Raw genomic sequence first — 27,500 nt, 5'->3', positions numbered from 1 at the left:
ATTGTATTCCCCGCGCGCTCTCATTAGAGCCCCCGCCATTCCATAAACTCGGCTCCGGTTCTAATGGCCGAGCCCAAGCGCTCCCAGCGCGCTCCTGCCACTCCTCCCGCCCTCTAATCAACTCCGCCGGAGTGTGAGCGAGGCCGGGGCCTGGTGCGGGATCGGTGTTAATGAGATTGCAGCACGTCTCCCGTTTTCTCCTGGTGCTGTGGCTCGCAGGCTGTTGTCGGAGCTTTAATTATCACTTGTTAAAGGATCCGGAGGAGATTGCTGGTGAACCCCTGGCGGTTCCTACCACCTCCCGTTTACGCGGCAACCGAAGCTCTAACCCGGTTTGGGTTGGATAATGTCTGGAATCGCTTTGAATCTGGAGCGGCGTGTTGCGCGTAGCGTGGGCCCCTGCGCACCACAGCGAGGCGAAACCCTGCTGGGCCACCGCTTTAAATCCATTAGCCGTCAAAGAGGCAGCCGAAGTTTACTTTTCTGTAATTGGTTGTGTGTTTGCACGTGCATGGGTGTGTGTATGTGTCTTGTGTACATGTGTTTTTGTTGTTGTGTGTGTTTGTGTTTGTGTGTGTGTGTGTGTGTGTGTGTGTGTGTGTGTGTTGTTGTTGTTTCATGTGAGTGTGACAGCGTGTGTTATTGTGTCTGGACATGTGCACGAGGGCCGGCTGGCCCGCAGACTGTCCAGATTGACGGGCCTAAAGCAGACATCAAATTAGAGGAGCTGTGCTGAGGCGGCTGGGGCAGGAGGCAGCACTGTAATAAAGGCTTGCAACTGTTGAGAGAGGGAATCACTGCCGCAGGCATCGCTCCAGGCTACTGAAAGTTGAGGAAGCAGGGAAGTGGGAAAAAAGATTTTAAAAGAGCGAGAGAGAGAGAGAGAGAGAGAGAGAGAGAGAGAGAGAGAGAGAGAGAGAGAGAGCATGCATCATTGTCCAAAAGAAAGGCGTCCACTGGCTTTTAGTTTCTGGCAACCCTATCTTGTGAAGAGGAAAACATAAATGTGCCAAAGCCCCCAACTGGCCTGGTGGAGTGACAGACAGGGGGGGGTTGGTTGGGCAGATTGACTCACCTGAGTCCATTCATCAAAGGCTGTATACTCCTCAAGTGGTCATTTGACTGGTCACTGAGGATTTGAGAAAAAAGGGAACATTTCATTTAGACGGTGTTAACCTTATGAGAGAGCTTTGGGAGCTACAGCATAAGGAAATAATGAACCCCGAGAAAACTTGCTTTCAGAGTAAAAGGAAGACAAAAAGCATTCTTTTCTGGATCTTAGATTCAGTGCACGTTCTCACTCTCTGTGACCAAGCTATGGGTGAAAGTCACACAGAATCACAAGTGTTTATAGAAGGTGTGTGTGTGTGTGTGTGTGTGTGTGTGTGTGTGTATGTGTTTTATTTATTTTTAGCGAAGACACCTTCATGTCTACTGCAAAGCCTTCACGGGGAGTTTGAGGAAAGTGAAAAGCCTTCATCCGGCTAAATTGTGACATTCCGTTCGCTCCCTGAATCCTGCCGTTGCATAATAAGGTTGTTTATCTTCACTTCTTCTCTTGCCTCCTCCTTTTCTCTCTCTTTCTCTCAACGGCGCATTTGATAAACAGCTTTCTGAAGCCTGCCGAATCGGTCTTCATGTATGAAACTCTGATATGGAATGCGCAAAAAAATGCAAAAAAATAAAGTGGGGAAGCTCCTCGACTGCTTTCCTCTTTCTTCACGCACACGGAGGTTGGCATACCACAGGCTTTTAGATAAAAGGTAATTTTCATCTTTGCAATCATCATACCCCCATTTCTGCTCCGTAGTTATGACTAGCTAAGTGCTTTGCACACGAAAATGCAACACAGCTGTGCACTCAGAAAGACATTTGGTAATGTTTAGAGGGTAACAAAAAATGTTCTGCCATTTTGCTTTCTTGGCGTCTTCACTTTTCTCCTTTGTGGTATTCCTGACTATTTATTTGAAGGCAGATGTGATTTTGTGTGCGCTGTCGAGGCAGAGAGCTGTTCTTTGAAATGTAAATGTAGTTATGATAGAACAGCGCTTCTCAGTGTTTGTGCGGAGGAAAGAAAGCACAGAGCAACCGTGGTGATCTCTAAACAAGACCATATTTTCTTCTTGCTTGTCATTTGAGATAAGCTTGACATCAGTCATCTCTCTAAATTGCTTCATCTAAGTTGGGTGAAGGCTGTCCTCCACATATGTGTCGCCACGGCAAACAAGAGTCTCTCAAAACTGTTTCCTCAGAAGCTTTCAACTAAAATCTGTCTAAGGTCCTTGTCACACACACACACACACACACACACACACACACACACACACATACACACACTCAGAAAGTTAAGTCAGCAATGGGAATTTGTTACATTCATACAATTACTTAGTTTATGTTCTCCATGAAGAATACAGTATATGGTGTGACACTCCAAAGCAGAGTGGGAGAAAGCAATAGAGAGAGTGATAAAGAGAGAGAGAGAGAGAGAGAGAGAGAGAGAGAAAAGCCTCTTTGGGATGGGTCTTTATTACGTGCTGGGCAGGATGGCCTCTTCCTCTCTCATATGCACTTAAAGACAAGAGCATGCTTTTTGCAGATGATGACTCTACTCCGCTTCATGTAAGATGGATTTTCCTCCTTTCTGTCTCAATGGATTTCTCCTTACGAAGGTGTTCCGTAATGCACCTCTGACTCTGCCTGCCATTATTTCCTGCCAGCCGTGCGTTGTGCGCGTGTGTGTGTGTGTGTGTGTGTGTGTGTGTGTGTGTGTGCGTTGCTCTCATGCCGAGAGGGAACAGAGCTGAGCCGAGACCCACCTTCCTATCCCCACTCAACGCTCTGTCTGACGACTTACCTACAGTACGAGGCAGACGAATGCAACCCGGATGGCTCTTTTCTCTACCCATGATGCCTTGGGGAAGAGTGGAGTGCGAATGAGCGTCGGCAGATAAAGACGCTTAACCCTTAAAGGAGTACGAATGTTGAGAAATGAACGTTCTAAAGAATATCTGGGTTCATTGAATTCAACATCGAATTTTAGAACCTTCAATTGTTGCGGAACTTAGAACGTTCAAAAACCTACACCTTTAAGGGCCCAATTTAAGACCCCTCCACTCTCCCTTTCCACTGTCCTCTCCACCGTCAGCATGTGCTGCCGGGAGAAGGCTTCATCACGCCGTGTCAGCCAATGATGAGCGCTAAATGGGATGCTCGAGCGGACCCATTAAGGGACGTGACGGCGGGGATGAGACTGACCCGGTGACCCCGGCACATCTTGGCGGTGCTGTAGGGGAATGGGGCCGTCCATTACGTACTCTCTTCTCTGGGGGGGTTGGGGGCTTTATGGGAATGTGGAGGTGACACCCAATGTCATTTGCATCTTCAGCAATCCCCCCCTCAATCACCACACACACACACACACACGCACACACACACACACACACACGCACACACTCTGCTGACAGTGCAGCAGACAGCGTGGATGGTAGATATGACACCATGTAATGCACTCCAAATGGTGATTTGCTCTGAAAGTGCAGAGAGAGAAACAGGGACAGAGTAAAAGAGTGATGGAGAGAGAGAGAGAGAAAGAGAGAGAGAGAGAGATAGAAATCACTGCTCTTATCTTAATGCCCTACAAAGATGCAAGTCAGATGCAACCTAAGTGTCTCTTGAATGCCAGAATTTGCATATTGTCAAAGGCAGACAACAAAAGAAAGTGAGTGAAGGAAAAGAACACTGTTTATGGCCCAATTTAGTCTCCTAATTGTGGTCTGTACGTGACCATAAACAAACAAGTGATGGATGCGTCGGAGTCACCTCTCCGGAACCACGGCAACCGCGTGGCTGTTTTGATTCGACCTGCCACTTTTGCAAGCGGTGAGCAGCCCTCGGAAATCAAGGCTGTTGGCGGATTCATCAGCATCCGGCGGGAGCAACGCCGCCTTCGCCAGCCTTTGTGACATGCCGCCCGTATCACCACCACCGGGCCAGCTTGATTGGGACAAATCCGTCTCCCCTTGGTGTCAGCGCCCTCGTCCACCGATCCGAGAGGCAGTGGCGGAAAGAAAGACAAATGTTTTGATTAGGGGTCTCGCTCAATGTCGCCGGCCAGCCAATGAGAGTGAGAGCTGTCGAGAAAGGGGGATGAAAAAACAAGAGACTAAAGAGGAAAGAGACAGAAAGAAAGAAAGAAAGAATGAAAGAATACAAAGAAAGAAAGAAAGAATACAAAGAAAGAAACAGGGGTTTCTGTTATTTCTGGTGGCAGGCTGAAATAGAGTCTTTGGAAGTCTCTGTCTCTCTGAATCGCTCGCCAAAACGCCAGCTCAAGGTCTCTCCTTGGCAACAGTATCGTATTGTGTGGCAACAGAACAAAGGAAATGGTGAAGGCACTAAGCATTGACTCACTGAGCACCTTGCCTCAGCTTCTGGTACACACTCACTTTTAAAGTGAAACATCTGGCTATGGAGCTGCCTGTCACTTTTGAGATGGGGAGCACAGCTTGAGTACGGGATGGATATATGGTTACATGAACATGATGTTTACGAATCATATAAATATGCAAGTACATGTGCAAGTACAGCACATGCATGTGTTTGTTTGTTTGTTTGTTGGGATAATGGAGTTACTTCGCTAAATATTATGATCACTAGCTGTAGAAATACATAACACACACATATGTCACTCAAATACATCAAACATATCTGGCAGCTGACAACAATCACATCAGTCCACAAAGCAATATGCTGTTTACTGTCTTAGGCGTGTACAAGTGCGGGTGTGTCACGTCAGTTAGTCGTGGAGACAGCTTTGCTGTTAGAGATCTTTCGACCTTCACAGCATGTGCAGGTCAGTACTGCTCTCTGCTTGATAAGGGATCTCTTAACAGTGTTTCATCAACCTCTCTCTCTCTCTCTCGTTCTCTCTCTCTCGTTCTCTCTCTCTCTCTCTCTCTCTCAGTGTAACCCATCTCTTTGCTACATCAAGGGTCCGTCGCTTGTTCCTGGCTGCCGCCGTTTGATGTGGCGAGGAGTGAAAACCCATTACTCTCAAGGCACTGGGGCATTAGCGTTTTTATTTCACCAGGCTCGCATTAGTTGCCATGCTCTCTCACGGGTTGGTGCTCAGACAATAATTCAATGTAGCAGACCCCCGTCGAGCCACCCAAGAACTTATTAGAATTCTTCAGATGTGATTTAATGGACGTCAACCTCAGGCACTTCTCACTCCACACGGGAGATGTATTAACTGTAGCCATCTCCAGCTACTCTTTGTTCACAAGAGGAGAGAGAGAAAAAAGAAAGAAAGAAAAAAACAACATAAAAAGCAGGAGAGAGAGAGCAAAAGACGCACCATGTAAGTTGCTTGCTGTGATTTTCGTACCATTTCTCTCTCTCTCTCTGTCTCTCTCTCTCTCTCTCTCTCTCTCTGTGTCTGTACCTCTCTCTTTCTCTCTTTCTTGCTCTGTTGTTCGTTTTCTTTTCTTGGACGGGTGGCCTTGGGCTGTGTTTTTGAGTCTTTTGTACTCACAACAAGAGAATCAATCTGAGAAATCAAAGTCTCGGAGGGTACGGCTGTGGCTGCGGCTCGTCTCCTTCACCCTCCTCTGGCGTTAAATCCAACAAAGGCCGCGGCTGCACCGCTGCGTGGAGATTCGGCTCCGAGAACAGCGTTGTCAGTTCTGGCCCTCCCAGCTCCTTCCCCCCACCCACCCCCCCCCCAGCAGAGAAAAAAATCCACACAGGCGGCTTAGGGGATGACACATGAGAAATAAATAATGTCGACCACGAGCTCAACAACAGTCTTCACACACACACACACACACAACACAGCATGAGATACAAGGTTTTACACAGCCCATGACTACGGAGGTCTTTGAGCAATCCATGATAATGCCACAACTGTTTACGTTTCATGAAGTATATTTACACGCTAAAACGTATGACTAATGACAGCATTGTAACATTGTGCCAATCGTACGACAGCTGCATCAACTAGTCCCTTTAAACCTCAATATTCTCTCTAAGATGCTTAACGAACGAGATTTCGGTTCTAACACTATTTAGGGCCTACAATTTCCACATCATTTCCTGCTGACATCCAGACCACTGTGCACAGTAAGGGCTACACTGCCCTAGTATTTTATACAATCACAAACCAGCCACCAGCCCAATTTAGTCCAAATAAATGGACTCAATGGCATTATATAATAGCCATGGTTGTACTTGATAGAGGCTCAAAATGGCAACACTGAGTGTATTTAGTTTAGGGCCTACTTCATTAAAACCAAGCTCAGGAACCATTCAAAACACTCCCATTTAATTGCTGACATTGTTTAGCTCAACTCATCGCACATTTTCCCAACGCAGCCTTTTTTCCCCCACTCCTGTCTGCCGCAACAATTAAATGAAGCCAACAAATTATCTTGCTTCTCCCGCGTTTAAAAGTGGTTGGGGATTACACTGACTCGGAGTAGGCTTTGCTGATTCTGTCATATCTTTATTTACAGTAAACAGGAAACAGAGGAGCAAACACGGGCAACAGAAATGCTTCTTTAGCTGGCGAAGTGGAAATGTTTGATGAATCAGAATCCCCATAAGATGAAGTCTCACGTTAATTGGGGGGCTTTGCCGAACAGTCTTTTTTTTTTTGTCAAAGAGGAAGTTTCAAGCCACAAATCATTTTGTGACTTTTTGCTCAGGCTACAAATAGAAGAGTTCTTTAGGTGGACAGAGAAAGAAATATAGCTCTGAAATATTTTCCTTCGCACACCATGGAAGTGACTGCGGTTGGGGCCTCATCGGCATATCTAGGGAATGGGGATACATGGTTTCTTATTCATTACGTCTCGCTAACTTTGGAAGTTGTACATGATAATTGAATCTATTTCCTCATAAACTTTCTTGACACTGAAATTACATCTCAGGTATTCCGTTTCATAAGGCTTTGATCTTCCTTCTGATTCCACAGCTAGAGGAGTGGCAATTCCTTGGAGCCCCATTTTGTAAAAGTCAAAAGGGATTGTTTCTTTTCCTCTTCACTTATACACTTCAGATAGATCTAGACTTCCTCTCTCCTCATGTAAGTCATGCAAGACACGCCAGAGGGAAATAGACGGACCCTCACTCCAATCACAAGGTCCAACATTGACATATAGTGATCTTTTGAAGAATGTGCCTTAGTGTTTTTTTAGTGCTCTTGGTGGTGTACCATCAACTGCCCTGAGAGGTTGATCCTTGTTAATCTTGATACTCTTCACACCCCCAGGAAACATATGATATTTGCTTTGAACGGGAGTTTCCGTGGAAACTGCACTCCAGTCCTCATTTCATTCATTCATTTTCGCTGGCTGAAATAATTATCACAGGGCAGATTTGCATCAGTTTTCATCACACACACACACACACACACACACCACAGGCACTGATATCTGTTTCATAACTTTACGAACACTGCAACCTCCTGCAAGTTTGTTTTTTCTGCCACCTCGCCCTGCTGCTTTACCCGGTTGTAAAAAGGATTCACCAGCCCTCCTGACACAATGGTCCCTATCTGTTCCCCCTGTTCCAAGCAAAACCATCCACCTCAACCCGAATGAGAATTTATAAGGGCGACACAGTTCCATGAAGCCAATCGCTGCCTTATGAAACCCGGGTGAGCACATTTCAGTTCCTTTTTATATGATCAACCGGAATGATTCAGAGGGGGGAAAATTCAATAAAACCTTATGATTCTCTCCACTTCAATGTAAGTCATCCGTGATTGGCAGTTTCTGCTGCCTGCACTTCCTGCCCATGGCTCCTGGGAGACATCGTCCTCGCGCCCCCAGGCTCTTCCTGTCCACCATTTGTAATTTTTCGAACTCATCATTGAAGTCAATCCGTCTTGCTTATGGCATGGCAAACTGTCCTGTTCTCCTAATGCCTCCCCAATCACTACGTAATCCCTCTCCCCCCTTACCACCAGCCTAGTAGAAAGGGGCATAAATTCCCTGAGTTTCCGTCTCTGCCCCGCCTATTTACCGTCGGCGAGACAAATCTTCATTAGGACGGCTGCGAGCAGTGCCACAGCCGAGGTGCGGCTGGCAGATCATGTGTCTGCTTATTTGTTTTCCCGGCCGCGGATGCGTGAGGAAAATGAGTTTTTACATTCTGATGGGGGCGGAAGATAAAGAACGCAATCCGATGGCGCGACTCATCTCCCATTATCCACATCACTGGTATGAAATGTTTATTTGACTATTACTCTCCTTCAGCCTCACACGCCAAGGGGTGCAGGATGGAGTGATAGAGACATGGGGTGAAGGTGGGGTGGCGTTGGGGGGGGGGATTCTGTACATCCCACTCTGATATATATATATAATGTCTGCAAAGACATTCCATACAATAGTTAGAAACCTAGTGGTTGGAGTCCCCACCCCACCCCACCCACTACACACATACACACACACACACACCAGATAAACAATATCTGCCCAAGAGTCCACTGCCAACATATCTACGAACTGCTGAACTATTATTTTATTTCATTATTATTTTTAGCCTATTTCAGCTCAAGCACCCTTGTTTCGCCTCACTAAACAAATTCCCCATTACACATGAGATTTTTATACACCTTAACAACTAGAGCTGGGCTTGAAGGTGTGTGTTGAGAAAAAAAAGATCTCCCTTTTCTGCCGTATGTAATTTTTCCCTCGTCAGATGGAAACCTTGTCAGGCAGGTGAAGATTAAGCAGTTTTTAAGTGGTGATTTTGGCTGTCAGCATGGCTTAGCCACTGATGCGTCTCCATCAGAGGAGTGACACCAGTTCATTTGCACTTTGCTCAATCTCAGAGTTTGCTTTTCCTTCTTTTTCCTTCACTTCCTCACTACCGCCATGCTCTCCAATGCAAGGTTCTGTCGAGCCCCTCTCATTTGAACAATCATCTGCTGTGTATGGGAAGGACAGGGACAAAACAACAATATGAGGGGGCACAACGGTTTAATTTACTGCAAGGCCAACATCAAAGTAAAATTGACAATAGATTCTGCTAAATTCTTAAGTTGACTACATGAACCAGAAAGCTAATTCATTGGCATATACTCTGAAGTAGAACTGACTGGCTAACACTCAGTGACCTTAATTGTGTTAACTTGGAGATAGGTTGCTAAGCTACTTTTAATGTATGTGCATAAAGAACATTAATCATCACCCTTAGCATGCTAATCATGCTAAACGGGAGCTATTATTGTCATACATCCAGTACAGCACTTAGAGTAAAAGCGGTTTTGTAATCGTGACTGTTACCTTAAACTTAGCATCAGCTCCAAACCATTCAAAACATTACAGTTTTAAATAATAACATTATTTAAATGTACTTTTGGGATCATAGTCTCAATGATTGATACCACACTGAATGGTGCACAGATATTATCTTTGTTTCAGCCGTGTTGTGTAGGCTACAGTAGGCTAAGTGGTATAAGGGACCGTTCGTTATTTATAAACGGGGTCACCGGAGGGATTTTGAGTGCTTCAATCAATAGTTGCATGACCCTCCCCTGCCTGCAAGAAATTTTTCAACGACCCTCCAGCAGTCTTTTCAAAAAAGACATAACCCTCCCCGGCCAATTGTCGATACCTTCCGCCCACGCTATAAAGTGCTATGAAAACACATCGACATAAGCTATCGTTCTAAACTCACCCTCTGCTTTCTGATCTTACACATCACACTTCACCAAGATGGTGGCCATTTCAGTAGATTTTCCTACTGACTAACATTTTTGAAATGAACGAACTATTCATAGCCTAGTAATGTCATAGCCTATATTAATTTTGCCACCTTTGTAACATTTACCTTTATCTTAGTTTTAGTTTACCGTGATGTATGACTTTAAACAGCGAGTGTGCTTGGTATGATGATCAGCTCCTCTAATGCAGGGTAGGACTACGTTTTGACAAGCATACAAATTCACCTTGTTCTTGCCCCATCTGAAATGACTCCTCTACTTTTGCTGCCTCAATCCTTTCTGTATTTGTTATGTAAAAAAATGTTGTATATGATGGCACTGAAGTCTTGAGTTAGTGAATTGGCTAACAGTGTTTGTTGGTAACCAAATAGCACACATTGCACTACACGCTGTGTACTGTAGGCTATGTACATTCTCTCTCCTGCTGATTTGCGTTCAGTAGCCAAGTGCGTAATAAAAAAGTGTAGAGAGCCATTGAATACACTTTTTGTGTAATATCTCCTCATTTAATGTAAGTTCCTTCGGACAATAGGCCTACGTTCTATACGTGGAGTTGTCCTCCATCTCAGTTGCATCAGTTTTCTAATTTTGAAGGTTCTAAAATATGACGATATGCTTCACTGAATCCTTCTCGTTTTCTTTCATTTGTCCAGCTAATTTGTCCATTGAAACTAGCCATTTATGATGGATTACACAGTCGACATTCAGAAATGTCCTGCACGATCAAGGCCAAATTAAGTTATCACGCAGCCACTGTGTCAGCAGCATGAGTGCTGACGGTGACGGTGCGTTTCTGATGTCAGATTATTATGTAGGCTAGCCTACTAGACTGTTCTCACGTTGCAGCGCTTTACTTATATGAAGTAGCATTAATCAATATAAATGTTGTCCCCCCCAGCGATGAAAATAATTAAGCAGAGGGGAGGATATCAAGACCAGAGGTGGGGAAATCCTACCCATCCCCCCCTACAAATCGCACCCTGACTGTAATACTCTCATAACATTAGTCCTGCATTCTGGCCTGTCAATGTGTTGTCCTGTTGTTACCCCTTGCCCTTCCAGAGAAACAGATGTATTCAAATCATCGTTTTGCTTGCTTGAATGCAAACTCAGAGTGATGTTAACCTACAGTAGGCCTATTTAAGTTAACAACGTGGTTGTCGTGAGAGCATTCATTCATTGGCGCTTGCAGTGTTCGGCCTCTACGTGCACACCTGCCAGGCTAAGAGCCAAAGAAATCCCCCTGTATATTCACTCCAAGTTGGCCTACCATAACTTACCAACTCTACACTGTAGACCATAAACTGGCTATTTATATGACCAATGTATTTGTTCAACTTTATGAAGCAGAATTACGCACTGCTACTTGGAACGTAACACATTTTTGTTGGCAGGAGAGAGAATGACAGCGATTACGTAACAAATTGCACTTGTTGCTGGTTACCAATAAATATTTTATATTTTATTTGCAATACTATTAAGGTTTTGTACCTATGTCATAATGTCATGTGACCGTTTGTTTACAACTAGAGTGGTAGGCAAGAATGGTAGGCAAGGCACTGCAGAGAGTGGTAGGCAAGCCTACAACAGTCGGGTTGCATAGGCTACACATAGTTACAAATAGCGTCAAAATTGAAATTTTAATATCAAATATTGACCGGGATGCCGACCACTTGTGTAGGCCCTAACAGTTGGTTTTACAATAAGAAGCAAAAAGGCGACGAACGACCGTTTAGCCTACCTATCCTCGTGGTTGTAGAGGATGATCAATAGCAGCTGTGAAGTCTTTAATTCTCAAGATAGCCTACTGTCTACGAAGACGTAGGCTAAAATACTACTATCTACAGTCATCCAAAAATGAATTGCCAGAGATGGGCTATGAAGGGAAAAAGTGCAGCATTTTGAACATGGCAAGATTATTTTTACCTGAACAGTTTGTTCTAATTTGTCTCGTGAAATTCGTGCTTGTGGACATCAATCACCTATCTTCTGTCCTTCTATTTCAAGTTATCATGAGTGTCATTTGATTATATAATCACAACAAATGCTAATAAATGAAAACAGAATAGGCTTATGTGTTATAGGCTAACGTTATAGGTCAGGCTAACTCCATTATGTCAAAATAAACTGATTTGATCCTAATTGTTTAGCGATCACACACAACAACTTAACACAGCAACCTCAAACACCACTGTTGAACCTAGGCTACTGCTTCAGTCATGTAAGAAATAAGCAGTTTATGAATTATCTTTATTCGTTTAATCAAGTCCACATGACCAAAATAACAACATATTTAAAGGCTGAGCTAGCATAACAGCCTAATATAGGCGATGCTGCAATGGATAACTAATAAAAAGTTTCATACAATTAATGAACTTTATCACTCACATTCTGAGTTTTTCTGGGTGGTTATATATCCATGCAGATCGTCTTCGAATAAGCCATCGCTGTTATATGATATAATATGTTACAGGATTCATGACTAACGCCATTAATGTTACATGATGCTGACTGACTCTGGCTATAACAGTAGGCTACCGTTTTAACGTGCTGAGTCTACTGCCTACCAAGACCTGTCGCTGTTCAGTTGAAGTTAAATGATCAAATATTGTTTGATTTTGTGTCAGCTTTCAGAAGGAAGACATGTTCCTTTCTGGTAAATTTCACAGCTTCTAAGAAAGGCTATTGTCTTCGTGTAAACCGAGTTTTGAACAGAGAAAAAAAGTTAGGCTACCATTAGGCTACATGCAGGTTCTCCCATAACGTTATCGATACAGATCAATGCACCAAATCAGGGCGATTTTAGCGAAACAACGTCCCTGTGACAGGCTATCAAATATTGAACAATGGGATAACGTTTCATCATCACCTTTATTGATGCCTGAAATGTTGACATTGCTGAAATACAGAGATGTAGCCTACTGAGAGGCAGCTGCAGACAACGATGTTCAATGGGTTCAACTTGTCCCTTGCCTACCAGCTGGATGTAAACAAAGCTATAGAACCTAGAATACGTCACATGAAAAACGTTAATACTATATATACAATACTATATATTTTTTTGCAAACAACAAAAACAGAAAGGATGGAGACAGCAAAGCTAGAGATGGGTAGGAACAAGGTCAATTGGTAGAAATGCTTGTCAAAACGTTAGGAGCTGGATGTGTGGATGAATGAAGCACAAGTATGCTTTATAAGCATGCACACTGTTTAAAGTTAGGCTAGGCTACACGGTAAACTACAAGTAAACCAAAGTTAAATTTAGCTTTTTTAGGGCTGGATAAAGTTGACCAAATGGATATAGGCTGTTAGGCGTGAATAAAGTAGGCTACTTTGTTGCTCCAACCCTTCCAACGTTAATGGGGACGGATGTTGACATTTTCCGTATTTTGCGTGAGAAACCCGGGAAATCTCCCTTATTTTCATTGTTCAATGTTGACAGAGCTATGGAACGAAAGAGAACATTATATGGTGACAGAAATCAACAACCAAACAAGCCACTTTGATTTTTTTGCTGTTTTCATTAATACAAAAGATGGCTGACCGCCCCTCCTAGACAAAAAAAAGTTAGGTGACCCTCCCCTAAACAAAGAATAAAGAGACATGACCCTCCCCTATTCTCCTCCGGTGACCCCGTTTATAAATAACGAACGGTCCCTAAGGGGTTGGGATGAACATGACTTCAGCATCAAGGGACTCTTTGTATCCATTTGGCTTTACCAGGCTCCCACCATAGGCTACCGTGCACACCTGGTGTCCTTTCAGAGATCACTGATTGCGTGGCACACAGGAAGCCTTTCACTAACTGCTAAAATGCAATCTGAGTGCTCTGATGAACTGATTTAAAAGGACTAACCATGACTGCTATAAAAAAACTTATTTCTCACTTTATTGTCTCCTAATTAATTGATGCACTTCACAGCAAGGTTCTGTGGAATTGTTGAATTAGTGATTGCGTTGTAGATAATTAAGTGTGTCAATCAAGCCTTGCACCTTGGAGCGAGGCACCTTGGAACAGTTAGTGCTTGAGTGATCAGTACACACCAGTGAAGGCCAAGTCCACTTCTTTCTCTCTCTCTCTCTCTCTCTGTCTCCATGGGGAAGGACAGAGGTGTAAATCACAACTGTCAATCACCTCCACCACTCCACACAAACAAGTTGTGGACAAGGCCATGCAAGTTATTTGTTCCTGAGAAGCGCAGTGGTAAGCTTGTAGTGACAGACAATGAGACAGAGAGAGAGAGAAAGAGAGAGGGGAAGAGAGAGAGAGAAAACAATGCATTTGTTTGCCAGTGCATATCATTAAATAAACCCATAAATTAGCTGACACACATTAAGGCGTATTATCCTGTTATTCTTCTTCTCATTATTGGCTCAGCAGCTGTACCATTATGTGTATTGCAACATGCATACCATTCCTCCTGCTCATCTGCTAAACACTAGACTTTCAAGTTCTGTGACCTTGTGGTGCAAAGTCTATTACTCTACTCTTTAATTACACTGTGAATAAACGTGGCTCCACTGATACTGAGTGACGAGGCAAAGTCTTGTTACATTTAGTATGCTGATTGCACTAGAAATGTAAGATATCACATGCATACATGATTCAAATATTGTTACCATGAAATTGATAGGCATTTTACATTGCGGCATGCCAGCTTTTATTCAATTGTCCTTCAATTTCAAAAACACATCCATGGCAGTGGCTGGCAAATTGTGGATGATTAGATTAACAGTAGTAACCATTAAATGGGGAGCTGATGTGCATACAACTTAGTAGGCTACAATAATTTCCTAGTGTGTCACTATCCTCAAATGACATAGTACTTTGTTTTGAGGAGAGAACTACGTACATAAATTAGTAAGAACAAAACATATCCTGCAGCCAGGTTTACCTTTCCCCCAGATGTGCTGCTGCCGGTGTGCAGGATGGAAGTGTTGAGAAGAAGGATAGAGCAAATTAGTAATGCATGGAAAAGATCAGCAACAGATAAACATTTTGCTTCAGATACACACATGCACACACACACACACACACACACACACACACACACACACACACACACACACACACACACACACACACACACACACACACACACACACACACACACACACACACACACACAGGCAGATGGGGAGTGGAGATTGATCCGACCATCGGATCAGGCCCAGTAGGCAGAATTCAATTAGGTGGCGATAGTCTTAGATAGAGTAATCCATATTACTCGGCTGCATGTTTACTTTGGTCTGCTGGCTTGGATTAGAGGAGCTGCAGGAGTTTCTGGGCGTGTTATTATTATTATGATCTCAAATAACTCACAGTGCCTGGGCATAGTATAGGTAAACAGGGTGGCTTCAGCTAGCGCTCCAGTCATTTGCCTACTCGTCTCCCGCCAGGGGCTTTTCATCTTTGGGGTAAAAGCAGTGGAACGATGGAAACCATGCTTACAGACACAGAGAGAGAGGGGGGGGGGAGAAGGAGAGAGAGAGAAAGAGAGAGAGAGAGAGAGAGTGGATGAGGCTTCTAATTTTCTCTGAGGTTTCAGAGGGAAGCTGGAAATGGGGGCAAAGCGACACCATAATGACGCGGTTTCCTTTATTCCGAGCACACACTTGCATTTGTGTCCACCGCAGGGAGTAGGTTCGAGCTGTGGCTTTAGGTAAACATGGTGCTGGCAGATTAAAAGCCATCACTCCTGAAGCCCACCACAACTGAACTCACCCGCACATTTCACCGCAGTGGGTATTAAAGGTAGGAGTGGGAAGACTGGCTCCAACAACAACAACAACAAACAACAACATACCAAAAAACGGCAATTACATTTCCAAAAGATGCCAGATTATTGCAGGTAATCTGCAGGTAATCAGCACTTTTCCTCTCGTACAATGCTCTCCCTCCAGTCCTCGCCCTGATGGCTCTGAGAAATGCTGTGGGGGTGAGTGGGTGTGGAGGGAGCGGCTGGTGATTAGGCCTCAGCTCTTATGTGGGGCCAGGGCATTGCAGTCACACAAATGTGTTTGATTAGCACGCCCAACTTGGCTGCAAATGCCATGTAAAATACAAATTTCAAGGCAAATATGCAGAGTGCTGGGAGATTGGCCATTTCAATGCTGTATGAACAAAAAATCAGGGCTGAAGGAGCCATCAATTCTCCTGATACTTTCAATGATAAACATATTGTTCAAATGAAATGTAAACAGCAGCACAAATGCTGTTGTTACCTGCTGTTCTTTCTGAATGCCTCAAATCTGATCAAACTGCCAACCACCGCCACTCCACCACCACCACCACCACCTACACTCCTCTTGCCCTTTAAAATGTCGAGAGGTATTTAATATTCCCAGGAATATTTACATATAAATTAGTTTTCAGTTTGCTAGACTTTTTAAACAGAGCCTGTTTATTTATCCAATAATGGGCAAAATGTGGACATTCTGTGATATTACCATAAAGCGTGCACCTAATGGAAATGCAATTGAGAAAAGACAGCAAAGAAGGTTGTCATTTTGATCTTTGCATGACAATGCCATGTGGGATGACGGCTTGTATCAAGTGGGATTACCGACAACAAGATGATAAGGCGAAAAAAACAATATGCTCATCCCAGTTTATTTGCACAGTGGCGTGTGCGCAGTCTGACACAGGCATACCGTTACCATGTTCAATATTTCAACACAGAGGCAGCACACGGCCATTGTTAGATGTATCATCTCATGCTGTGTCCCACTGAGATAGCCCCAAAGCTCAATGACTGCCAACTCAGCAAATCCCACTTAGTGGTAAACAGCCATTATTGCGCTGCATTATCTTGCATCGCAACACAGTATTCAGGGCACCAATATCGGAAAATTACAGCACAATAAGACCAAGACAAAGAAAGTTCCCAGTACTTTCAAATTGTATGTTATAAATATAATAAAGGCATGTGTTTCCTTCCATCATGGGCACACCAACACAAGTGCAGAGGTGGCTGCGTAAAGTAAGTGAGAACTTAACGGGGTGATTGCCCGCATGGTTTGCTGGTTGGCTTCTGGCATCCCGGTTGCAAATATCATTATTGGAAAAAATGTGGCAACAATGAATATGTAGATAACTACTTTGGATGGAATGAAGTTGGCTCAAGTGTCCTGTGTGTCTGTCTCTGTTTGTGTGTGTGTGTGTGTGTGTGTGTTAAAATCCTTTCCCTTGACCTTGGCATACACAGTGACCAAATCACTAAGGTGGATGAAAAGGTACCTAAAACGAGCCCACTGTAACACATTTCTAGTCCTCCTCCTTCTCCTAAGCAGAATACATATCCCACTCTTGACTGATGCTTTCTCAAAGTAGCTTTTATTAGCTCTCGATGGTGGGAATCTTGTATTATTCTCTTTGTCTCATGTCTGGATTCTTGATCGTCTTATATTATCGAACCCCTCCTCCCCACACGCAGAAACACACACACACACACACACACACACACACACTGTTCTGTGAAGGGGAGTGCAGGAATCTGTTGTCTTCACTCCAGTGAGCGCCACGCTCGGCTGCTCCTGCAGCTGGCCTAGGGAGGAAGAGGAGGAGGTAAAGCAGGGGTCTCCGCCAGGGCCAGCCTGCCACGCAGCCGAGCGTAACGCTGGCAGATGCGACCAAAGTGGCGTGGCACTCGAAAGGCAAAGCAAGTTCATCCCACACTGCAGAGGGACCTAGAACCCCTCGGCTCTCCTCTCTCTCTCTCTCTCTCTCTCTCTCTCTCTCTCTCTCTCTCTGTCTCTCTCTCTCTCTCTCCTCTCTCTATCCGCCCCTTTTTCTTTTCTTCCCTCCACTAGTGACCTACATATGTGACCTGCCGCTCTAAGTCTTTCATGAGAATAGACCTGGCCCTCGTTTAGTTGGTCAAGTGGCCATGCCAGGTGGTGCTGGCAATCTGTTTGTCTGGCTGAAAAGGGGCCTTGGGTCCACTCAGCCATCGCTGCCAAACCCCCTCTGGCCTCTTTGGTCTCTGCTAGCATAGAGGGCATATGGAGCGTCCACCGGCCAACGTGGAGTAATGTGGAGGGTAGATTGCTCTAGCCGAAACGTGAAGAGTGACCGAAATGAACTACTTTGCCATCCACTCAAGCCATCCATCCTGCTCTTGGAATATGAGAGCTCTTTTGTCACACTTGAAAAATAACCGTGTTTGTTTGGAAATAACTGCATGAGAAAACCTTCAAATTTCTCCATTCTATAGTGAGCGCCAGTCCGCATAAACAGCTTTGTCTTGTTTATTTAGTATGCATATGCTTTAAGATTCACACATAGTTTTTGTATTATTCCAGTGAGCAGCTAGCTATAATCAAAATAATTATCCAATGCAGCACAGTCATAATTACCATTGAGCTGAAGATCAGACACTTGGGAAGAGGTAGTCGTAGCAACCTCAGAGAAAATCATCGTAATCTGTCTAATTTGTTACCGTGACAGGAGGGGTCTGACAAGGTAGGGAATAGGGGTTTAAGCGGCAGGTTTGAAGGGGAAGAAAGCAGGGGAAGGAGGGGGGGGCATAACTGCTGCCAACGTGGAAAAGTCTCCGACATGAAATCAATTACAGGCCAGGCTGGAGAGGGTGATAATACCAGCTCTGCTAGAGAAGGAGCAGGGAAAAGAATGAAATGGAGAATTCTCTCTCAGCCCACTGTTCCTGTACGCTGCTGCTGTTCTGACATGTGCCAGGAGAGAAACGTTGACACGCTGTCTCTTCACGTGTGTGTGTGTGTGTGTGTGTGTGTGTCTGTGTGGGTGTGTGTGTGTGTGTGTGTGTGTGTGTGTGTGTGTGTGTGTGTGTGTGTGTGTGTCAATAAGAGGAGAAAGAGAGAGAGGAGAACAGGGAGACAGTAGGAGAGGTAGAGCTGGTTGGTACTATGAGCACAACCATGATAAACACCTCAACCAAAGGTCTGCTAAACAGAACGGTGTAGCTGATATACTGAGATTCCATCCCAACAACAAGCCCACACGCACACACACGGGGACACACATGCACGCACACACTCTCATACACAGACACACATGCACGCACGCACGCTAGCAAGCACGCACGCACACACTCACACACTCACGTAAAGGCAAATTTGCTGCAGGACAGCCTGGCGGCCTCTGAAGATGAAGGGCTGAAAATATGCCCAAGGACTTGTGCCACATTTTTTCGGATGCTGATTTAATAACGATGCAATGGGCAGCAGATGTGGATTTCTGCCAAGGAAAATTTATATAAATCAATCCCTGTACTCGTGTTTACCGCTTAACAAGCCATATATCACCCATTTTGTACAGGAAACAGCGCGAACAAAAAACAAAAACACCACCATGACTGATCTGTTTACTAATGCCCCACTGTGTTGGTTAGGAATTAAAGCCAGACTGTAGTTGCCCCTGTCATCTGCCACAGTTTTCAGTATGCAACTTTCCCCTCTTCTGTTTGTTCAACTTTATAATTGAAGTTAAAATCCTTGCCTTTGTGAGGGTAAGAAAGCAAAGGGGAAAAAAGAGGCACAGGTGTTGTAGAGAAAACAACACGTAAGTTTGAGCAATGCAGGAAGAACCATCATTCATTTTGACTCTCATTTACACTTTATTACTGGCAGTCCTGTCTCTGCCTTCAACTGCACACATAGCCATATAAAGCCAGATCACACATCAATTGAGTGCATATTGCACTGTGTTAGCTGTGGTAACTGTGCATTCGCAGCTTGGATTCCAAACATGATGAAGGATATAACGCTTTCATCTTTTTTTTTTTATCTGCCATGTAAACCTTTTGTGTAGGCAGGCAGACAACAACATCTGAAATGCTAAGAATAAAAAGATGGCACATCAAAGTAAGGTCCAGTTTAATACGCAAAAAAACAACAAATACATGCATCACATGTTGTCTATGTAAACAGACACATTAGTTGTGCGTTTTGCATTAGAGCTTGTACACACCGTTCTCCAGGAGATGTCTACTCTCATATACACGCAGAGACACACAGAATTTCTCCCCTTCCGATGTTGTCCTGGCCATTATGTCAGACGAGTCCCTGGAAGGTTTTTGTGTCCTCCTCTCTTCCCTTCTCCTCTTCCTCTGTGTCTGGTTTCACAAGCCATCCCAATTATCCTGGCAGGCCCTTTGTGCCTGGAGAAGGGGGCCTGTTTACGTTTGACACAGAGGTAAAGGCTCCGGAGCGGGGCAGCGAGGCTCGACATGTCAGAGCCACCTCACACAAAAGAAGCCTCCCACTGAGCTTTATCCCCCCCCCCCACACACACACACACACATACACCTAGATGCACTTACATGCACACACACTTACAACCCCCCCACCCCTCTACACACACACACACACACACACACACTCACACACACATATTATTACTGCTCCTACTATTTCCACTATTTACTCTCATCTCCCCTCTTACCTCCTCACGCCTCAGTGCATGATGGGTAAATGGGGTGGCTCCAGCACACAGTGCCTGGATATGATGTTAATGTAGCGCATGTGGCAGAGACATGGCGTTGTCAGGCAGGCCAGAGAGCTGTCATATCCTCCCTGGCTCCGCGCCTCGCTTCCTACCGTACCAACCTCCACCCAACCCCAACCCCAGCTCCTCCACCGGCAGACATAAGGGTGTTTGTTACACGCATGTCAAGTCTTACAAGGTGCCACAAAAGGAACAGGAGGTGCTAATGGCTCTTCTAGGGCTGGATGTGGAGGTGGGAGCTCTCTGTCGAGAAACCAAGCCATTGTAAGTGTCCAACTGGTCTAATATGTCACCTTGTTCTTTTTCAGGGGTAGCAGCCAGGTTCGCCCAGGAGCCCCAGGATCTGGTGGTGGTGGCCGGACAGCCCGTCACCTTGCCGTGCTCCATCCCTGGGTACCATGGTGTCGTGCTCTGGATCAAGGACGGCTTGGCCCTGGGTGTCGGAAGAGACCTTTCAGGTATGAGAGTTTATTGACATACTCTTTACATCTAACCTATATTTAAAAAAGGTATTAGGTATTAAAGTTATGTTATGTGCCTTTCACACTTTGGGAAATCTGTCCAATAGTTAAAAATCATTATTAAAGTAAAATATCATTATTATATTATTTAACTGTCAACTCAAATGTTCTAAATGATACCGACTGACTGACTGACACTGAACTTTTTTGAAGATATTTCAACAAGCTTGATTTTATTCTTGGCACGGTTGCATTTGACAGTTTTGTACCTTGTTGACAAGCCAAAAGTTGACCAAAAGTACCGTGGAACAGCTCCAGTTTTAATTTGATGACAAATGAAAGACATTTCAGCATATCCCAAGGGACTACTCAATTCACTTTAAACAGCATATCTTGCCCTGAGATAGCTGTTAAGGGAGGATTTGGATAATGAGCTTTGACACTGCCACAGCATAACAGATCTGAGTAAATTGTTGCCCATGAACACGGGCCATGCACCAAATGAAAACAAGGCTCAAAATGTGCACATAAGTATGGTAGAGGGCTGCATTTCAGGCTCTTCTGGTTCGGAAATGGGTTCTTAAGAGGCTAGCGCTAATTTAAATGTGCGCTTCGCGTAATTAGCTTAATAGTTTAATTTGAAGTAACACTTATTGCATTGTCATCTCAATGGCTTACATTCCCCTGCCCTTCGCCTAAATTTCCCCCCTCGAAAACATCTCATCCATATTCATGCTGTTCCGGAACAGTATCGACAAAGCAGGCAGCCAAAAATGAATGCTTGACAACCTGTTGAGACGAGACATTGTCTGAGGTCGGGTGCGTCGGCGATACACGCGACACAAAGCCCTACGATGTGATTAAGGAAATCCTCTGAAGATCTGGTTTGGAGATTCATCAGTGTCTCTCCAAAAGACGTGAATGAGGCTTCTGCAATTACTTTAATCCCCCAACCATCAGCTGGCGCCTCAGCATTGTTGCTGAGAGTGCTCTCCATGCAAGGCACAGCGCCGACCTCTTTGAACCCACCAGAACTCTTTAAAAACCCAGGTTTCTATCTCTCTCCATTTTCTCTCTCTCTCTCTCTCTCTCTCTCTCTCTTGTGTGCCACCATCCCACAGATTAAATATGTATTCCGATGGAGAGACATGCAGGTCTGCTCGCCCCTGACCTTCAGCGCCCAGTTCTTGTGAGCCGTTTTGTCGCCAATATCACCCTTTAATTAATTCTCCACGGGCCTAGAGCGTGTCCCAGTAAATCCAATCCGTTCCCCCGGCCCTGGCCTTATCGGGCGCCTGGGAGATTCGGTGCGACTGTAAACAAAAAGGGGTGGAAAAGGCAGAAAGTGACTAAATTGAAAGGAAATGAGCAGGGTTTTTTTGCGATTGCGGGTAGAGCATCAAGGGTCTTTTGATAAGGTGAAAGTGAGAGCTGAACGTTTTTTACGGCATATGCCAAGCAGTTTGGAAGCCACGGGCTGACCTGCTCCTGACCAGACCGAGCCAAAGTGAGCTCAAGCCTCTGGACTGATCAACAACAACAACAACAACAACAACAACAATAACAACAACAATCACAAATACTATCGAGTGAGCAGCCAACCCAAAGCCTGCCGCAGTTCTGAAAAGGCCAGCGCCTTGGCATTTGACACAGAGTAACGGTGCAAGCGAGCAAGTCAGAGTGTGCAAGTCTCAGTCAGAGTGGTGGTCCACTCATCACCAGGGCCAGGTCTGATAGCCGCTGTGTCAACATAAATGACACACAGCTGCTCTCTTTATCGTCACTGCCTGCATCAACAAGTCATGAAGGCACGCGTTCCATAAAGGGGCAAAACATTTACACTAAACAAACATGGCAGCTGTAAAAGACTTCCACACACATATTTCAATGCAAAAAACTCCATGATTCTTCAGAGTGCCAGCCATCACACAGCCAGTGGGACCCCGAGCCCTCGGCTTGTTTCAATTCAGGGGGTACAGTGATTAAAATGGGGAAAATCTTCCACTATTCATTTTAATAAATCACCAGACAAAGGACCTCTGATTCCTATCAGTCCCTCACAATCTCCCTCCATTGTCCTTTGTTCTAATTAAAGTGCGACTCAAGACTGCGCCAAACACACAAATGAATGCCATGAATATGCATTGTGTGTGCCGCACCACAGCGAGAGAAAAAGCAAGAGAGAGAGTGAGAGAGAGAGAGAGAGAAAGAGAGAGAGAGAGAGTAGTACAGTCTGCATATCGAAGCGAAGCGTGGTGAGGAGGCCTCCTGGATGCCGCTTTGGGAGGGTAAACTGCCAACACATATAAATGAGAGCCAAATGAGTGAGACGCCGCCGACGAGACTGAACTTTTACGGGGGGCTAAACAAAGCAAAAAAAAAACTTCCGAGGACAAGGATGTCAAAATGGGGGGTGCTCAGAAATAGCAAAAAAAAAAAAAACCCTGTGAGAATATTATAGAGCTTCAATGGTGAATACAACACTGTTCACCAACCACAGCCCACATTACGCCAAGCAAATGTCTCCTGCTACCAACACACTGTCTCCCCAGGGAGTGTCATGATGCACCGCCGTGCAGTAAATCGCTGTCCCCTGTCTCTGTTCATGGCCATTTCCCTTGGCATTGATCCACCACGGAGACTAATCCATTGCTCCCTGTGATGGATTCATTACTCTTAATGGGACTATTTTACATTGTTTGCTTTTGGTGACATGGGATGTCTGTGGATTTCATTGAGATCAATGGGAACATTATTTAATGTCTTCTCTTGAAAGCAAAGGTGCGCATCGTTCGCTGTGTGTATGCGTGTGCAATTTTAGCTTTCTGCATATTCTAAAACCCATTTGTCACTGTAAAGTCTGCAATCCTCTCTGTGTGTCGAGAAGTCATGAATACACAAAGTGTAATTTGTCTTGAAAAAGGGGGTTTGCTGTGAAACAGTAAAAATGTATTTGCATTGACCGTTATGCCACTAGGCCCATTTTTCTCTGCCAGCTAGTGATAGTAAATTAAATTATTAAAAATAAAGTGTTACTTCAACCCCACAATTGATCGAAAATATGTGCAGGAATAAATGTTTAAACACTATAGCATCTCTATGAGGTGCACTTAATGTTGGGGCCCGAGAGATCACGTGGGAGGTGTTATTCCAGGGTTATGTATCTGTTTATCATGCATGGTTGCTAAGAAGGCGTGATCCAGTAGGCCTCTCTACAGGTCAGTTCAGCTTCCAGACAGGAAACTTAGAGAAGTTCAAGCCTTGCATGATGGGAAGAGGGACATTATCAAACCACGCACAAGAAGGAGTGCTTGTGTTTGACCTTGGCGTTGCGAGTTCAAGGTTTAAATTGTTTTCGCTGGACTTCAGTATGAAAATCCAATAACGTTTCACTCTGGAGATTCCGTATTCTTCAGGAGATTATGCAAACAAACGAAAAAAAATTTTCAGTGATATTGTGAAAAAAATAACAACATCAATAATTTCTATTACGTGAATAATAGTTTATTATATTCTAAAATAGTATTTGCTATATTCATCTTGGATCTATTGGAAAGTCATTATTTCAGATTTAGAGCCTGATGATGAATGTTAATACAGTAGATGGTTCAACAATCCCATTGATTCCTTGGCGTGGAAATAAACCACACTATTGAATGCTGGGTCAATGTTCATTAAAGTTATTTAGTGAGAGCTCCATTTGACCAGCCTTCAGTTTAAGTAATTTCTGGTCTTCGTGACTTATTTGCTGGAACGTAGCAATACGCACCACGGAACAATGCACTGCATCGACAATACTTACTCTCGACTTTTTTTAATAACACATCTGTGTGGACTGTAAATTTCTCCCTTTGTTTATTTGGTATTTTCTGTGATGCCCTACGGCCTCTGGTAGAGAGATTAAAAGCCATATGTGGGAAGCTGAATTGAAAAGTACCGTAATCAGCAGTAACTCTTTCTCTGAGTACAGAAACAAGAGCTACTCCATGGTCTATTAAAAGTGAATGGGATCCAATGGAGCAAAGGATAATAATTGGGGTTTTGTAACACAGTGGCTTCAATAGCTGAACTGGAGGACTTAAAACCCATTATACACCATTTGGTCTTTTTGTGCACTTTTTTTCACTGCAATATGCATTTCTCTCTCAAGCATCGTTGTGAAATACAGGGATGACAACACTGTGGATATCTAGCTGGGTTTGCACTAACAGTAAAAAGCACTCATGGGGACATGGTGCAAATATTGTAATTACTTTGTTTTTATATTGCTTAGTTCTGAGAATAGTGTCCAGTTTTTAATAAGCTGGAACAACCTTTGTGTGACTGTGAGTGGGGAGAAATATACAGCCTTGTCCTCTGGAAGTTGCAGTCTTCCTAAATAGACATGTGAAGGATTACCTACAGCCAAAGAAGTGCTGATGGAAAAAGCCAGAGGAGGTGGTACAGCCTTTCAATGTGTCACAGTTATGTCACAAAGAATTCTCTGGAGTGGACATGACTCACATTGATGGATGTACCAAAATCAATACCATCCCCCCAGGCACTTAATGGCGAATGTCCAAAACCAGAGTCCGTCAACATATTAAGTGTGGGGTCATGTCTGAAGTGTAAATGCACTTTCATAAACCACTGTATTAGATTACATTAAATGTAATTTCATGTATGTGGCTGTGTTGGAATGGCTCCAGAAAAGTAAGTGTTGGATTAGACAGTTTCACGGTTCCAAAGACAGAAAATAGCAAAGTGTCTTCCTGAATGAGAGAGACCTTAGTGAGTTCCCTAAAAAGCCAATGTTATTTCAACTCACTCCTTTATAATTAGTGAGAACAGAGCCTTGTGAGGGCCATTGAAGTCACTTGTGTCGAGAGGTTGTGAAATGAACCACGAAGCGTCACAATCAAGGATGTCCTCCGCTGTCTACTTCTCGCAACGGGGGAAGTGAGTTCTTGTGCTCGCTCTCAATGCAAATTCCTACTAATATTTATCTAAAGAGTGTCAAAGCTAACTGTCCTGCAGTGAGAGAGACAGGTCTTCCAAAAACACCTCCCTCTGTCTGGATTAGTAATCCATAAATCAGGCATGTTTGCCTTTGCTGGAGCATAAGCCATGCAGTTCCCATTTTTAATGCTGTGTCATCCACCACAGTGCATCACTTACTCTAAGTTTCTGTGTGTGCAATGAAACCTCTGTATTGCCTCAAACACTTTTATCCACATTAGTCCACATGGTGCAAGGCAAAGTGGATTGTTAGCATAAGCAGCCCTAATGCTTTAATTATGTCTACTCAACATAATAGAAAATGATCATGGTTAACAAAAATGGCCTCACTAGCCACTGTCAAACAATGCATATCTGTAATGAGTTTGGTTTAATGTCAGCACAAACTTTGAATAGAAAACGACTCTCAAATATTACATCTTTCAGAGATTAAATCCAGTCACATAGAACAACATGTAATAATGTCAACAAAATGTAACATATTAAGCATATAAATTCAATATATCATAACAAAGCTTGCTTGACTAATTGTGCTTACCTACAAAACTGGACCATGAATATGACTGTATATGACTATGAGACATGCGGTTTGTCTGCATAGTGCATGCCTAAACATTATTTGGATTGCAAACATTATAATTGCATCACATTGTGAGGTCCATTCCATTCAACAGTGAGTTATTGTTTTTTGTATGTATAAGGTATCTGGTGAGAAATGCCATTTCAAGCTTGACTCTGCTATCTTTTGACAAGTATTTCATGAACTCTGCTTAACAGTTGAATGGATATCTGGGGGCTCGTCACTTCTCCCATCTGCATGCATGCCTCACACGTCTCCTGTTCGAAGAGCAGTAAGTGCTTTAACCAGAGGCACTGTTGTGTGTTGCAGGCTACCCTCGCTACACGGTGGTGGGGGACCACAGCTCAGGTGAGCACCACCTCCGCATCCAGCGCGTGGAGCTGATGGATGACGCCGTGTTCGAGTGTCAGGCCATCCAGGCCGCCATGAGATCTCGTCCAGCCCGCCTCACAGTTCTGGGTCAGTCTCTCCGTCAGGTTCTTATTCAGATTACTCACTCACCTGCTCCCCTCCATACTGACCTCTACAGCCTTATCTGAACATAATTAACGTGCAGTATATCGCTATTGTTATTCTCAACTCACATAGAATAGTTTTATACACCATAATAAGGTGTAATTATGCATAATAGCTTTATTAAACATCACTCATATAGATTAGTTTAGTAAGCCTTGGAAACATCTAATACTTTTATGGCACAATTATAAAAGGAGAATTCTCTTGCAGGCTATACCGCTGGAATAATGACACATTGTCCTAAATTGCATTGCTAATACCAGAGACTATGTTGGGGAAAAAAGTAAGAAATTGCAATATTAGAAATAATCATTCGGTCATTCTTAAGTCATTATTAGCCAGTCATAGTGTATGGGGAGAAAGAAGATTTATCACTGACCAACTCGGGTGATCCCATAAGTCCTCAGTTTTAATTTCCTGCTGCAAACCTCCCCTCTTCATTATTAACCCAGCCAGGTCAGTGAATCCTAATTAAACTTTATTGGCTTATTATTCAACGTTGCTGTTTCTGCGTTATTGGGCAGCCATTGTAGATATCTGCAATCTCTCACCTGGAGACTTTATCGGCAAACTCCCACCCACACACACACACACACACCCACACACTATCATACACGCACCCCTGTCCACCCAATCCTTATCTCGCCCCCTCTCGTGATGGTGGTCATGGGAGTATGGAGGCGTAGGTGTTGGGAGAAACCAACGGAAGAGGGTTTATGGGGGGGTCGG

The 27,500-nt window shown here is 44.1% G+C and overlaps 1 protein-coding gene across 4 annotated transcripts in view; it reads left to right on the top strand.

The window, feature by feature from the left end:
* The window catches only part of kirrel3b (kirre like nephrin family adhesion molecule 3b), a 178,987-nt gene that overhangs the window by 99,751 nt on the left and 51,736 nt on the right, over positions 1-27,500 (top strand). For all 4 annotated transcript variants that reach the window (XM_048263862.1, XM_048263860.1, XM_048263861.1 and 1 more), the window contains exons 2-3: positions 20,525-20,674; positions 26,565-26,714. In XM_048263862.1, coding sequence (XP_048119819.1) covers positions 20,525-20,674; positions 26,565-26,714 — 300 coding nt within the window. The remainder of the gene's footprint in view (positions 1-20,524; positions 20,675-26,564; positions 26,715-27,500) is intronic.

Source organism: Alosa alosa, chromosome 15, assembly GCF_017589495.1.
Source record: "Alosa alosa isolate M-15738 ecotype Scorff River chromosome 15, AALO_Geno_1.1, whole genome shotgun sequence".
NCBI classification, from domain to species: domain Eukaryota; kingdom Metazoa; phylum Chordata; class Actinopteri; order Clupeiformes; family Clupeidae; genus Alosa; species Alosa alosa.
The sequence above is the reverse complement of the archived record's forward strand: the minus strand, read 5'-3'. Positions and strand labels throughout refer to the sequence as shown.